This window comes from Hakea prostrata, chromosome 2 (genome assembly GCF_041222555.1).
Source record: "Hakea prostrata isolate BN-2017 chromosome 2, UWA_Hpros_2, whole genome shotgun sequence".
NCBI classification, from domain to species: Eukaryota; Viridiplantae; Streptophyta; class Magnoliopsida; order Proteales; family Proteaceae; genus Hakea; species Hakea prostrata.
The window spans coordinates 58,293,090-58,307,934 of record NC_142601.1 but is presented as its reverse complement, the minus strand read 5'-3'; the positions used below and the strand labels follow the sequence as shown (position 1 = coordinate 58,307,934).

The 14,845-nt window shown below is 38.0% G+C and overlaps 1 protein-coding gene across 1 annotated transcript in view; it reads right to left on the bottom strand.

Moving 5' to 3' along the window:
• LOC149025231 (uncharacterized) overlaps window positions 1–6,350 on the bottom strand; it is a 28,769-nt gene extending 22,419 nt beyond the window's left edge. Inside the window, exons 1-2 of the mRNA XM_089145460.1 lie at window positions 5,706–6,350; window positions 475–561 (exon numbers count right to left, since the gene is read on the bottom strand). Coding sequence (XP_089001586.1) covers window positions 475–561; window positions 5,706–5,894 — 276 coding nt within the window. The 5' untranslated portion in view covers window positions 5,895–6,350. The remainder of the gene's footprint in view (window positions 1–474; window positions 562–5,705) is intronic.
• Between the last annotated feature and the right edge of the window lie 8,495 nt (window positions 6,351–14,845).

The following is a 14,845-nucleotide window of genomic DNA, read 5'->3' as shown; positions in this document are numbered from 1 at the left end:
TACTAGGTCATCACACACCGCATAATTATATCAGACTGCATCGATAAAGATTCAATACTGCGTATAAATATAAGGGCAAGAGATCACTGCGAGGCCATGTAGCCCCTGCACTAGGATGGGCCGATGGGGGCAACTGATAGCTCAAACAGGGTCACATATATGGAGGGGATTTTTAATTTCACTGAAAGCTGGATGGTGATTTCACAAGTCCAAAATAATAATAATAATAATAATAATAATAATAATTGGCACCCATTTAACACTCGTACTCCAAAGGGCATCAAATCTAAAATGTCCTAATGTAATTTAAGGAGCATATTCAACGACTTATTCAGAAAATGAAAAAACAAAGAGAACAATGTCCCAAAAGGCATAATTCTAGGAAAAATATGCTACCATTCGAAAAAGCTTTATCAAGGGTAACCATAGGATCATTGCTACAGTATGCTGCACCAATTTACAATTTTTTCATACCTTAACTTTATTTAAAACTTCAAGTAGCTTCCTTGGATCAGAACAACCATCACGAAAGTACTCCACAACAGCGATATTATGAATAACCTGCCCAAAAAAAAAATCCACAACAAAAGAAAGAAACAATATTAAGATCAGGTGATGCTCTAAGCCTTTTATTAAACTCAAAGACATTGGTAGTCTATCTTTCAGCCCTGTCCCTTTCATAGCTGTGAACTACAAAACTTGCAGCAGTGAAGCACTCTTACTCTCACCGTTGGCAGTGGAGGAACAGAATCTCACAGCATATTGACTGATTAACATCCAATCTATATCCACATGGTAATGTGAACTATCAGCATTCAAAAGTCCTTCATTAAGTCATCAGCAACCAAATTCAAACATCAGATGAAAAGAAAATGGATGGCATTAGCAGAATAACTGTTGTGCCAACCTGCCAAAATGGCAAAACTCATTACTGCCAAAATGGAAACCTACTTGGGACTCAAGTTTCTGAACAGGTAGGCTCCACCTCCCTTGTCTATTCGTAAAAGTTTTATCCAATCGGAGGATAAGAGGGTCACACCATGACTAAAAAGTCTAAGGCGGATGCTTGGGATGAAAATACACAGAAATAAATCCATTAGAAAGTGGGACAAGGTGAAATGGATGGACATGCAGCTAATCCATAGCGGCATAGTTATCCAACTGCTGGAACCTGCCAGCCACACACCATTGGGTAAAACAGGTTGGTTATTGGCTGGCTTGTGCCAGGACTAGCAAAATAATGCCGCTGAAAAACTCCACCCAGAAGGACAAAGAGAAAGCCAACACAATCAAGATACAAAACCTTCAAACAGAAGGAGGAATACCCTATGTACCATATCTCGTTTGAATTTGCAATTCTCAAACTTATTTTATTCTCATCGATTTAATAATAAGCAGCTCTGAGAGGAATTCCTTTTACATAAAACACATTAAAATGACACAACATAGATATCACAATTCCTCCATAAAGTGGAAAATGTCTAGAACCCATTAGTATAGCTAAGTACAGGCCTTGGCGCAATGCCCAATGGACCACAGTTGCAGGCCCAAGGTCATCAAAACAGCCTCCTAGCAAACATTGTTGGGGTAAGACTGCGTAGGAAAATTGCCCCCTGGGACCTGCTTTGTGGATGCCTTTGGCACCGGATTCACCCTTTTAATTAGTATATGTCCAAGTTATGTCTTTTATACAACATGTCATAAATTTAGGTGAAAGGAATTTCAGTCAACTTGTTAACAAAGACCTTCCTCAACTGACCAACTAGTTCAGCCACATGGAGGAGCATTTGGTAATTGAAAAGGCCTAGAGTGGTCAAGTGACAGCCCAATCCAACATCAAGACAGGATACTGTCCGCTATGGGGTGAAGTTCTTATAACACATTGTGAGTTTGACAGAGTTCTTGGGGTTATCAACCAGCCCAGTATCTTCCCCCTAGCCAACTAGGGACTAAAGAGCTTGGCCCTCTCAGTGCCACTTCCATTTCTTGTCCAACTTAGGGCTCCACAGATATGGGCCGTTTCTTGGGCTTGACATTGTCCACTCACCTCCCCCAAGGCGGTGGCAAAACATCCCTCTTGTGCCCTCACACGGTAGGGGTTCCGCCTTAATCCCAGCCCACAAGAAGTCATGATATTATCCACTACAGGGTGAGCCCCTCACAGTTTTAAAACGAGTGTACCCTTCAAGAAGTGCTTGGAGGTGTCAAATTTCACATCTAAATTCAATTCCCAAATTGCACACATTTTGATCCGATACTGCCTGACTCCAACGGAAAACTTGATTTCCTTGCAGCCCCGACCAACCATTAAAACCCAAACAATCTCCAAACTCAATTTCTCCCTAGGAGATTCTAAAACTTACCAAGTCCAAGCAACCTATCAAATTTGGATCAAATTATACTCTCTACCTATGAAAATTCAATCCAAATCTACACGCCAAATTCCCCACCTATGCCCTTGATATCATCATTTTTCACTTCCTAGAAACCCAAAACCCAAACCTAGCCCTAAGCATAAATTGCTGAAACATCAATTCCAGGAATATTCCAACATCCTCAAAACCCTAAGCCTCCACTGATAGCCTTCCCTACAGTTACTTGACATATCCCCATCATCAAACTTTAGGTCCCACCAAATCCTAATGTCAGCCCTAATGTTAATGTTGACCAAAACCCTAACTTTGAGCCATCTGAATTCATCCAGTCACTCCAGATGCTGCATATTGGCTCCAAGTTGGATCCTATCCAATCTCAGACTACATAAGGGATGTCCCTGATATGTTGATGAGCTGCTCTTAGGTGGCAGTCATGGATTACCAGGGGGGGAAATTGAGCTCATTTGCATGTCATGGGATACATAAGTAGTGAATTCCATGGAGCAGCTATGCTCAAATATTCCAATCATAATAAATCAACAGACAAGAATCTACATGTTGGATTAAACACCAAGTGTTGTACGCTTGTTTTCCACTTTTAACATTTCTTTTTCAGTGTTTTAATAGCTTATTTACATTTTCCCTAGCCTTCAGACTTCAGAATGTGGTAACATGTTATGGTTCAATCAACGCAAAATCTTCTTTTCAAAAGTTCCTAATGGATTCCAGCCATAGTTGTCAAGGCATCACTTAAGCATCTGGGTAATCTCAACCATGTCAAAGCGACTGTCGCTTTTTTTTAAATCAATAAAGCGATCGCTTTGTTGCCCAAAGCGTCGCTTAGGTGTCCAAGCCGGCACCTTGGACGCTTTGGTCTCAGCCACTGCTTTGTTGGCTTTTATTTTCTTTTTGGGGTAATTTTTCTGTTTTCTTCTTTGAGATTCTAAAATAATACTTCTATGGTAAACCCAATTTCAATATATCACATCTTTGGTTACCAACAGTAAAACCCAATATCACATCTCTGTGATTCTGCAATAGCATTTCTTCTTGAAGATTCTAATACTGGATTTTTTTTTTTTTATGTTACTTTTCTTGGTTATCAACTAGAAGTGAATGCATAATGCCTAAGTTATTTATTCAGCTAGTTTCTGAGTTACGTTTTGTCTCCTGGTAGGGTTGTCTAGTTGTTTTGATATTTTGGTTGTTCAACTTTGAAGTTTGATTTGTGACTTTGATATTGTTATATTTGAAGTTAATGAATAAGTTACATTTTCCAATCTTATATACTGATTTTATGAATGAACTTTTCATTAAGTTTGCAAAATGTTTCATACTTAAATGCTCAAAATTTTATGTAACTTTTGATATTTGGATCAAATATCAAAAAATTAACACTAAAATGATTTGACTGCTTAGTCATCGCTTTATTGGCACTTTATCACTTTAGTACCTTGGCAGCCTCCATCGACTTGGTCGCTTTGTTGCTTTTACAACCTTGATTTTGACAACCCAACCACTTTCTCCCCCCCTCAAGGAGACACCAAAAGGGCCTACTTAACCAAGAAAACAAAATCCAAGTTCAACTCAGCAAATACTTTAAGAAGGGGCTACATAAAAATATAATTATAGAGCAGGGAAAAGATTGTGAATATGGATATTCTTAATAATACAGGTTACAAGTCCTGCCCAACCACAGCCATTAAACTAAACACATTTGACCCTTTTTGAATACTCGTAGTATAATGCTCTTGGCATAAAATGGGCCTTTCTAACAGTTTGATTTGTAACTATTTTTATCATCTGACATAGCCACATGTTTAACTTAAGTACACGGTTTTCCAATACATGCCCAAATTGTTTCATAATTGCATTATTCATGCAACTAATGCTTATAGCTTTTCCTTTCCTTTTTCCTTCTTTTTTTTATTTTTTTATTTAACAAAATAAAAGATTAAATATTAAGGAGAAGCACTCAACCTAGACTACACAAACTATATTAATACCTCTAAGAACACATAAGCAAATACATGAATTTGGTAGATAAGTCCCTGCTACAACATTCTCTCCAAAACTGAAATCGAAGTGTACATGACTGGACTAAAAATCAAATCCTATACTTGAAAACCACCTTCCAATGGGAATTTGTACAACTTGACAAACTCTTGCTACATCTGCAGTACTTTTTGGCAAGCACATTAAAAGGGATAAAATGCAGATTTGCTCGAAGCAGCCATCAGCCGGTCAAATATCAAAATCCACCAACCACATCATCCATAGATCAACTCATGTCACTGAAAAAGATTGAATATGTTTCAGTTTAAGTCATTCACTGCTTTGAACATTAAATGTTCAGTTGATGCTAAATATCTTTTGAGTGGATGATGAAATTATCATAGATCTCTGCTGCTTTAAGACTTCTACATTGTAAATAGATTTTAAGCTTCTATGTTTTGACTATTTTCAGCTCAGCTTTTCAATAAAAATAAAATAAAAATAAAAATCACATTCCATTTTTCATCCCATCCACAACCCTAAGATGGGTCAACCATAGTTAATATTGGCAGAGAATAAGTGTGAGATTTTTGTTTAAAGGATAACCAACAAATTCAAGACCATGCAGCCACCATTGGGAAAAATATAGTCAAACAGTGTACAACCGTAATCTCTTGAAATTAGCTTAACAGAAGAAGATCTTTCATTCTAGAAAACAAACGAAATTATGATCCCTTCTACATAAAAGTTTAGAAATTACTACCTTATCATTCTAAAGTAGTGCCAATTTCTTTTAGTCGCTCACTCCAAAGTTAACTTTTTATAAATATGAACCAGAAGACCGTCAGACAAAACCAATTTCAAGGAAACCAGTTGTTACTCTTACGCAAATGTCCTTCCATTCATATACTTAATCCCTTAAAGGATTAGTGTAAGCAGTGGTGGTCTTAATTAATGCAACGTAATTGCATAAAGTTATCAATTGCAGTCGAAATTGCGATATTTCGAAAGAAAATTCGAGAATACAATTGGAGAATAGTTTTATTAGTGGAGACTGAACATCCAAAGCAATAATCTAGACCCAGAAAGATGATCTGGTAAATGATTTCATTTTTAACATGAATTTAAACATTTTGACATCACAAACAAAATTGAGATGAAACTGTTGTTGATAACTTAACGATAAGAAAAGATCCGGTAAGTACACCTACAAGACACTCAAAAAGCAAGCGGGAAAAAAATTCAAAAAAAAAATGACGAATCACTCCCGAGTTCCTTAGTACATGAAAGTAACAACAGTGCTGAAAAGGATTATCAGAACTTGCAGAAGCTCACCTTTGGATCGTCTTCTTTCTTCTGTAGGAGCTGATTCAACACGTCGATGCATTCCGTATATCTCCGCGACTGAAACAACAAAGCCGCCTCCTTAGCGAGCCCGGCAGTAACGGAAAGTAAGCCATCTTCATCCGCCGAGGAACTTTCTCTATTTGCTGCGGCCGAAGACGATAAATCTCGCGAGTCCATTAGCAGATCGAACGAGCCAAATACGAAATAAACCTAGATAATCCCCTCCCGAAAAAAAACGCCTCCTTTATCGTCGTCAATCCCAGTTGAAACAACGTCAGACAAGCCTGAATTTCAGTATAGAGCATTTGAGGGTTTCCTCTTCCATCTCAGGATAAAAGCAGCAGAGCAACTTCAATGACTGAAACCCTAGGGTTCATTGCAGCCATTTAGATAACGAACTGCCTGTCTGTTGTGTAGTCTGGGATGAGTTTAATTTGCAGGGAAGGTGTGCCTCTTGGCTTAATCGGATTGAGAGATTCGGATGAGAAAGAGGCAGACACAGGCTTTTTCGTTTGTTGGGTTCCGCCGTTATGGCCTCGCAATTGCCGAGTTCTTCACCTTTCTCGGTTGTTGTTAGCGGTAAAAATCTAGTATTAATTAGGATTTAGGCTCAGAATTATCTAATTACCATGTGCATCAGAGAGAAGTTAAGGAGTGAGACCTGCCTCAACTGAGAACTGAAAGCCGGAAGGAACGTTTCGAGAAATGGAATCAGCATTGAACCGGTCAATGATAATTCAAATCTGATTCGGTCGACATTTATAGGAATCGGGGTGCATAATGGTCGGGTTCTAGCAAACTCGGCCGGTTTTCTCCCTGGTTGAGTTGAACTCATAACTGGACCAATAATGTAACCGATTACAATGAGGGAATAAATTACACCGATTTTTAGAAGCATAAGAAGCTAAGCAATGAGCAACATGGCGCCGTTTGTGGAAAACGCTTTAGAAAGCCATGGTTACTAGATCAGAGGCGCAACAGCAGCAGAGCTGCAGCCCAAAGACTCCAAGATGTTTGTCCTCCTCCAGAAGGAAGGATTCCTGAAGAAGAAACCCTGAAAGGAGTAACACTCGAAAAGTTGGTGAAGATCAACATCTAAATGGAGACGAACGTCTCAACAACCCAAATAATCTTCAGGAATAGATGAATTCCGAATTTTCTATTCCTTTAGCTTATTCTCTTCGGATCCTAACCTCCAATGAGAGGGTTGATTCTAACCTTCCCGAAGAGTTTTCAATTTATGTAAATACTTTTAAGAGTGGGGTTCGGTTACCTTTTTACTCCTCTCTTTTTGTTAAAGTTCTCAATCATTGGGAAATCTGTTATGGTATGGTCCTCAATAACAGTTGGAGGCACATCATCGGCTTCATCGAGCTATGTCTCGAGCTTGAAATAACCTCGTCACTTGCTTTGTTTTCTCAGTTTTATTCTTTAAACAAATCCAATCCTCCTGGTTGGGTTTTTCTTTCGAAACGCCCTAAAGGCAAATTAGGTTGGCAAGGTGGAATTCTTGCCGAGGGCACCTGCCCCTCCAATCACAAGGGATGATGTCACTGGTATGTATTCTGCCGTGCCCCTCAGTCATAACTCAACTTCCCAATTTCCTAGAGTCGCCCGAACTCCTATACCATGCATAATCGTCCTCTTGCTCTCTTTGCTATTGAAGACAAGGCGATTCGGGCTATCAAAGCCATCCAACAGCATCAAGAAATCCATGGGTATCCCATGGAATATGAGACGGTCCTTCGTTATTAGGGTCTAGCCCATGGTGAGCGCCCGAATTTTGTTGCTTACTTTCCTTTGTTTTTCTTGTGATTATTCTAACTTTTTCTTCGATCATGCAGTGCCTCCCTGATTCAACCCATAGGTAGTGAAGGCCCTAGCCAAGCAAAGATTTGAGGTTGCGGAGGCAAGGGTGCCCCAAACCAAGGGTAAAGACAAGGTTTCCGAGGGCTCTCCTGCCCCAAAGGGTGTGACCCTTTCTATCCCGAAGGGGGTGATGAAGACAAGGCAGTATCTTGCTGCCAAAGGGAAAGAGACTATGGACGTTGCTGAGTCCACTCATGATGATACTGCTCTCGTTCAGAGGAAACGGGAGTTGACTGATGATGCTGCTTCCAAGAGAAGCAAATTCAATCAAGAGGGGATCTATATCCCCAATTGGAAGCTAAGGCCTCGGGACTTGATCTCCCATAATACAAACCTGGCCATTGATTGGGCAGTCAATGCTCTGGCTCCTAGTGATCGGGAGGTTTTGGATTCCATGCTAGATGAAGAGTTGGTGAACTCTTCCATCAGGTTTGTTTCGTATCCTTGTACTTCATATTTCTTCTTCACCTTAGTCTTTACTGATCGATTCTCAAATGACTTTTGGATGCAGGGTCCTCACAGAGCATTTCCAACGTGATATGGAAGTGTTGATGAGAGTGGGTCGTCTTAGCCTCGGGCTAAGAGCAATGATGCCATGGTTGAGACCAAGCAACAGGAAGTCTCAAAGCTGAAGGAGGAATGCGCTCGGCTACGCACTACAACTGGAGAGCTAATGGTGGCCAAAGCCCGGATGGAAGAGATGGAGAAGGAGATGAACCATTTGAAGGATTCCCTCTCTTCCTCTGAGTCCAAGATCGGGAATCTCACATGGGAAAATGAGGAATTGGAGAACAAACTAGCATTTGTTACTCCTTCAGGTCTTGAAGACTTAAGCTTTGAGATTCGGAAAGCCCGTGTGGAGAAGAACTTGAACAGCAAACCCTTCGGTTAGTTGTTGGCTCATTACAACTTGCTATCTTATCGGGCTGGTATCAATGATGTCTAGATGTCCATCTTGAGGAAGGATCCTGCTTCCAATTGAGTAGTATGTCAATCTCATCAATGTTGAGATCTTTCCCGAGTTGGACATGCCAACCCCAGAATTGGTGTTGGAGAAAGACGATCAGCCCTGGATAAACTCGAACATAGAGGGTTACCTTAGTGATGAGCCTCCAATGACTCCCGAGTGCGAGATCGTGGAAGAAAATGCTACTGCTCAGCGACTGCTCAAGACCAGGCCCTCGAACCAGCTAATGACCAAATTCCCGACCCTCCTGTAGAACTGTGAACATTTTTCTTGTCTTTAGAATACTTTTGTACTCCTTTTTTTTTTTTGGTAAGGGTTGCCCCCCCCCCCCCCGTTTGGGTATTTTTTGCATGAGCAAATTGCACTGGCACCCCAAAATGTAAGCCTTAAAGCAATAACACCCCACTTTATGTTTAAAAAACATAAAGACCCCAAAATTGAATTTTCATTTGATATATTTGTCCAATTGATCACTAAAACATTTTCTTACCGAAATCCGCCTCCGAAATTTTTCTTATCGGAAAATATCCGTATCCGTCCGCTAAGCAACCAGATTTGGATTCTGATAATTGCTTATCGGATCGGATAATATTTTTATCTTGATAGAGTAAAATATTTTAACATTTTTTTCTTTAAAAATAGATGATAATGGGATTCGGATATTTGTAATCGGATTCGGATAGCGGTATTTGGTAATCGGAAATTAGAAATTTATAATAAAAAATGTAAAAAAGTGACAATTATCAATCCATAATCGGATATTTTATCGGATTGGATGATATCCAATAAAGTTTCGGATTCGAATTTGGATGCCTTCTCTAAATTTTTGCCGGATTCGGATTCGGATACTGGTGTATCCGAGCCGAATCCGGTCCATTTACAGGTCTAGTGGGAGGGAGGAGATTCTTGGTCTTGACTCATTTTGGCTTGAGTAGCTTAGACGTAGGGAAGTAGGGACAAGCTTAGTTCACCGAAGCTATTACTATGGAATTTTGTTGTCATACAGAATAGTATAAAGAATCTTGTGTCAATGCTTTGTACATGATTGTGACGTTCCTCCACCAATACCTCCATCTTCAGGGATTGCTCTTCAATGAAATTAATTTTAAAAACTAGTGAAGGATAGGAAGATGGATATTAGGTGTATCATGGAGAAGAGGGGGGGGGTGAATGTGTAGCTAATTGGAGAAGAATTTGGAAGTTTGCTTGGAATGGCAAATCCAAAATTTAAAAGAGTTTTTTTACATGTCACCCACTATTATGAAGTGAAACTTAAAGGTTGCCAAATCTAGGCCGCAAACATCAAATCTACAAGTCAGTGAGCAGAAATAGACCAAACAAATACAAATACTAGAGTCAGAGATTGGGCCTTCCTAGGTAGGTGATCAGCAACAAGTTGTCCTGCCTAGAAATAAAGTTAGTCCAAATAGGGATCGTGTATATGTCTTGCTCTCTCGGTCTCTCTCTGTGCGCTGCTACTTCCCCCACTATAACTTTCTTCTCCGATCACCAGCATAAGCTTCTCCGACCACTACCCTAACTCCCACTGCAAGCTCTCTTCTCCGACCACCTGTAGGTCCTCCATTATGCCTTCTTCTTCTCCGACATCTCTCACCATTGCTACTCTCCATAAACGCACGACAAGCTACCGTCCTTTACCATTATCTCGTCTGGAACTTTGTCGTGTCAAGCTATCAAACTGTAAACAATTAAAAGGGCTCAGCACTTTTCTTTCTCTGGGTTCAATCCATCTTCTGAACTTGAACAGAGCACATCTAGATTGTCATAACACAATTAAATCTGAGTCATGACATTTGAAGGACCATGAATAGGATTGATAAATCCTTCAACTGTCATCCAATTCAATTCCTCCCACCACCATTTTTTTCGGAAATTTTGGTTCTCCGTACTTCAATTTGTTCAAGCAATTCTAGGTTTATGATCCAAAATCAGCCCAAAACTCATCTACATTTATTATGTTCTTAAAAAGAAGAGTTACCTGATCTTAAACCTGGACGTTATGCTTTGCATCAACACCCTTGAATCCTGTAATTTGGATCTGCTTGGAATCATGGAAATAATCTGTCGGGTGGGATAAAAGGAATCAGAGATAGCATGGATTTCTTTTACATCTCAGCCTCTGAAGTCTTTAATTGGGAAACCTGATACAAGTACCAACCTTGTTAAAGTTCTTGTTAGGCTTTGATCGGTTCATCTGCACCACAATCTGGTTTGACAAAAAAATTGCCAATGCGCAGTTCCTGCTATTGGTCGATCATGGGTTTCCATAAAACAACAAACTTCTTAATTTCAATTGCATAATTTACATTTAAATGCTCCAATTAATGAAGGCATTCGTAGCATCATCAATCTACTTAAATCCAAACTTTTTATGGCTTTTCATGTTTTCTTCTTCTAAGAGAACAAACATCAAATACTTAACAGGCCTTACTTGTTGGCCGCATAACATGTCTAAGCAGAGAATAAAGAATTAACAGGAATTTCGACCCTTTCCTTACGGGAATTCACAAACGAACTAAGAGAGTTTCTCAGGTGTTAACCATGTCCAACAGAAAGCAATAGAGCTTCTGAGGATGTGTTTGCAGTCGAGCAATTCAATACGACCAAAGCTGTCATCCTTCAAGTAATGAGCTAATAGAGTCTTCTTGTTGTAATCGATGCTATGAATCTCAAACATATCATTCTCATCGTTCTTCCGATCTGAGGAATGGATTACAGTGCAGTGGAAACATTTGAACATGAAGCCACCGTCACAGCCCGAGGATAAAGACTCACAGGGAAGAGTGAGATTTCCGGCACGGGATAAGGTTGGGTATGAGAAGATATTAAATTGGGTAATTAGGTAATTTACTTGTCTAAAGGGCATTAGAGTCATTTTCTTTCTCACTTAATGGAATCCTGATAATAATAAAAAAGTCGGTTTTGTGCTAACCCTAACAGCTTTGGATTGAAAAACACCCTGTCCAAACACAGGCCATAAGCAAAATAATGATTAAGGCCAGCTTCAATTAGGTGCGGTTTGGGCTCGGACTGACTAGCAGTTTAGACTCGGGCTGACTAACAATGTGGGCTAACAATTTATGATATGCAAGAAAAAGAACAAAAAGAAATAATTGAACATTTTGCAACAAAAGCTAAAATTCTATGCAAAACAAAATTGCTATGGGTCAATTTACATTAAAAAGTTAATAGCCATTTCCAATTGTAGAAAACCTACTCATCTTATAGAAATCAATAACCTAGATAGTAAATAGAAACATGAGATTGTAAGCTCATTCTTCAGACTCCACTAGATGTTTGGACGGTCTTCCATAAACAAATCCTCAAACCAAAAACCATTTTAAATTTTATCTTGTGTTATAATTGATTGTCTTGAAATTGGGTTCTTGTTGTGTAAGAATGTAGATTTTTTTCCTTTTATATGAAATCCGGCTATTTTTTGAATTGGTATTTAGTTTAATATGCAAAATAAATACCTCTAAATTGGATAAATATTTACTCAATTTAAACAAACTTAATACATTAAGTTGGACATCATACTTAATCCATTTGATTGTCCCTTACAAGTAGTAGAATGACTATTTGATATTTGAATTCATGCTTAATTCTTTTGATAGTCTATATCGACTACCTAGTGTTAATATGATGATTCAAACAGTATTTAATGTAAAACTATAAAACAGGTTGTAATGGATTGCGGTTGGGTTTGGTTTAGTGCAGGTTATGCTTCTCTGCACAAACACAATCTATTAAGGTTTTGTTCGGTTCTAACGGTTCTAACTCCAAATTGATACCCCTAAACCTAATTCTGAGAAAGTTGTCAAATTGCAAGTGTGTGACATGTAATTTTGGCCAATATTGTGGAGCCTCGAGTTTCACCCTCATAATAGTAGGTGACATGTAAAAACTCAATTTAAGAATATTCAAATTTAAGATAACACAACAAACTTTATCTGAATCGTGGTCAAACTCCAACAGATTAGGAGAGGTTGATTACACTTAAAAACTCTATCATCTACACACAAGAAAAACCTTATAATATTTGAATTCAAAAAGTTGTTGGGACAGTGTAACCCTGAAAAATCCTCTCTTGGGTTATCTCTTCACTAACTGAAGCCGTTTGAAGGTCCTTTGGCACAAACTTTTGGAGTTGCAACCTCTCATGCAGCTTGGAGAACTCTTGAACAATTTACACCTTTCGTTCACAAGCCAGAGTCATGCAACTTAAATATCAACTCTTCTAAATTCAGAAAGGCACCTCCACAATAGCCAATTATCTCTACTGTGCCAAGTCTCTTGTTGCAATCTTGCAGTTGCTGCTCATCCAGTTGTTAAACCAAATATTGTTCTCACTATTTTGCGAAGTCTTTGTAATGAATATGAGTTCTTTGTCACTTCAATTACTACACGTGAAAAATGGAACTCTCATATACATTGGTTTTGGAGCTCTACTAGGTAAGTAAAATTTTTAGTCTAATCAACTTATTAATTAGTTGAGTATTTCTAATGGTTGGTTCTCTTCACATGCCTCTTTCTTTTTTCCAAAACCCTATTTGGAAAGCCAGTGGCGGACCCAAGATGCAATTGGGGGGGGGGGGGCGAAGAATGAAAACCAGTAACCTTCCTATTTGGGGTCCTGCCGCTAAATTATTTTATTAAATTAAAAAATAGACCACATATATTTTGTGGGGTCCAAACATATTTGAAAAAAATGATAAATTATTGATAATGATATATTTTTTTCCGACAAAATATAGGTAAAATTAAATCAACAATATAAAAAAATATACACATGACTTCAACCCTAAAAAGTTAAATGTAAACCAAAATTTTCTTTGGTAGAAGATGTAAATCAAAATTTTCTTTTAGATAAGAGATGCAAATCAATGGTAGTTAGTTACCTACTAACTATAGACATTTTATTCACAATACAAAATCAAATAACAAAAATTGCAGAAGAAATAAAGAAACATAGAATATAAAATCAAATTAAAAAGAATAACAAAAGAAAAGAGAAAAAAAGAAACAATAAATAAATTGAAAAAGAGACATAGACTTAATTGTGGAGTAGATCTTTTTCCAAATTTTCTTAAGCCACGCTTATAGAAAGGGAAGATAATAAATAGGAAAAAAAAGAGGATAGAGGAGAGGAGATAAGAGAATAAATAGGGATTGAAGAGTTAGTTTTTAATTGGAAATAACATTTTGATTTTTGAATACCTAATAAGATTTTTTTTTCAAAAATTTCCTTTAATCCACGTTTATAGAAACAAAAGAGAATAAATAGGAAGAAAAGATGAGAGAGAAGAGAGTGGAGAATAAATAGGAATTGATGAATTAGTTTTTTATTAGGAATGACATTTATACCCATCATTTTACTTTTAAAAATTGTTCACAATATTGGGAGGGGTCAAATAGTGACATTTCACATGTGGGAAGAGAAAAAATAGAAAAAATTAAAGGAATTAGGGGAATATGCATAAAATTTTAAAAAATCTGGGGGGGCATGGCCCCCTCCAGCCCCTTCATAGGTCCGCCCCTGTGGAAAGCCATCTAGAAAATGGAAGTTACCCATAAGCTAGAGGTTTTCTTATAGAGATGTGACAATGATATTCTACCTACTAATCATGCCATCTGTAAAAGACAGATAATCTGTTTCCTTTCTTGTTTCATTTGTTGTGAACTTGAAACTGGAGTCCATGCTTTTATCGAATGCAAACATGCGAGTAATTGCTGAAGAGCATTCCCATTGAGGCTTAGTAGTCCTATATTTTTGAGAACTAGACTCCAAGATTTTCTTCAGTTTATATGGAAGAAGTATAGTCCTTCAGAGTTAATTGAAAGACCCCAACAACATTATTGCAACTCTAATGTGGCAAATTTAGAAGTCTATGCTCTAGACCTTGTTCAAATTTAATGCACTTTTTATTTTTACTTTTTTTGGCTCAAATAGCGAAGGCCAGAGATTGTATGATCCTGCTAGATTGTTCTCAAGTTATTGTCTCCTTAAACCACACTCAAGTTTAAGTGAACTAACGGCAATCTTTGCATTAATCATCTTCCAACTCTGTTTTATTTAGTTGAATTGGTAGGTCTTCTAATGTGTTTAACAAGACTTTTTAACAAAATGTCGTTTGCAATTGAAAATGTGAAGAACTTGATGGGTAAACCCACCTAAATTTCTTGTTGGCTCTTCTACTATTGAATCCATGAGATACTACTTTGCTTAATGAATTTACATGTTAAGAACACATAACACATTGATCATATT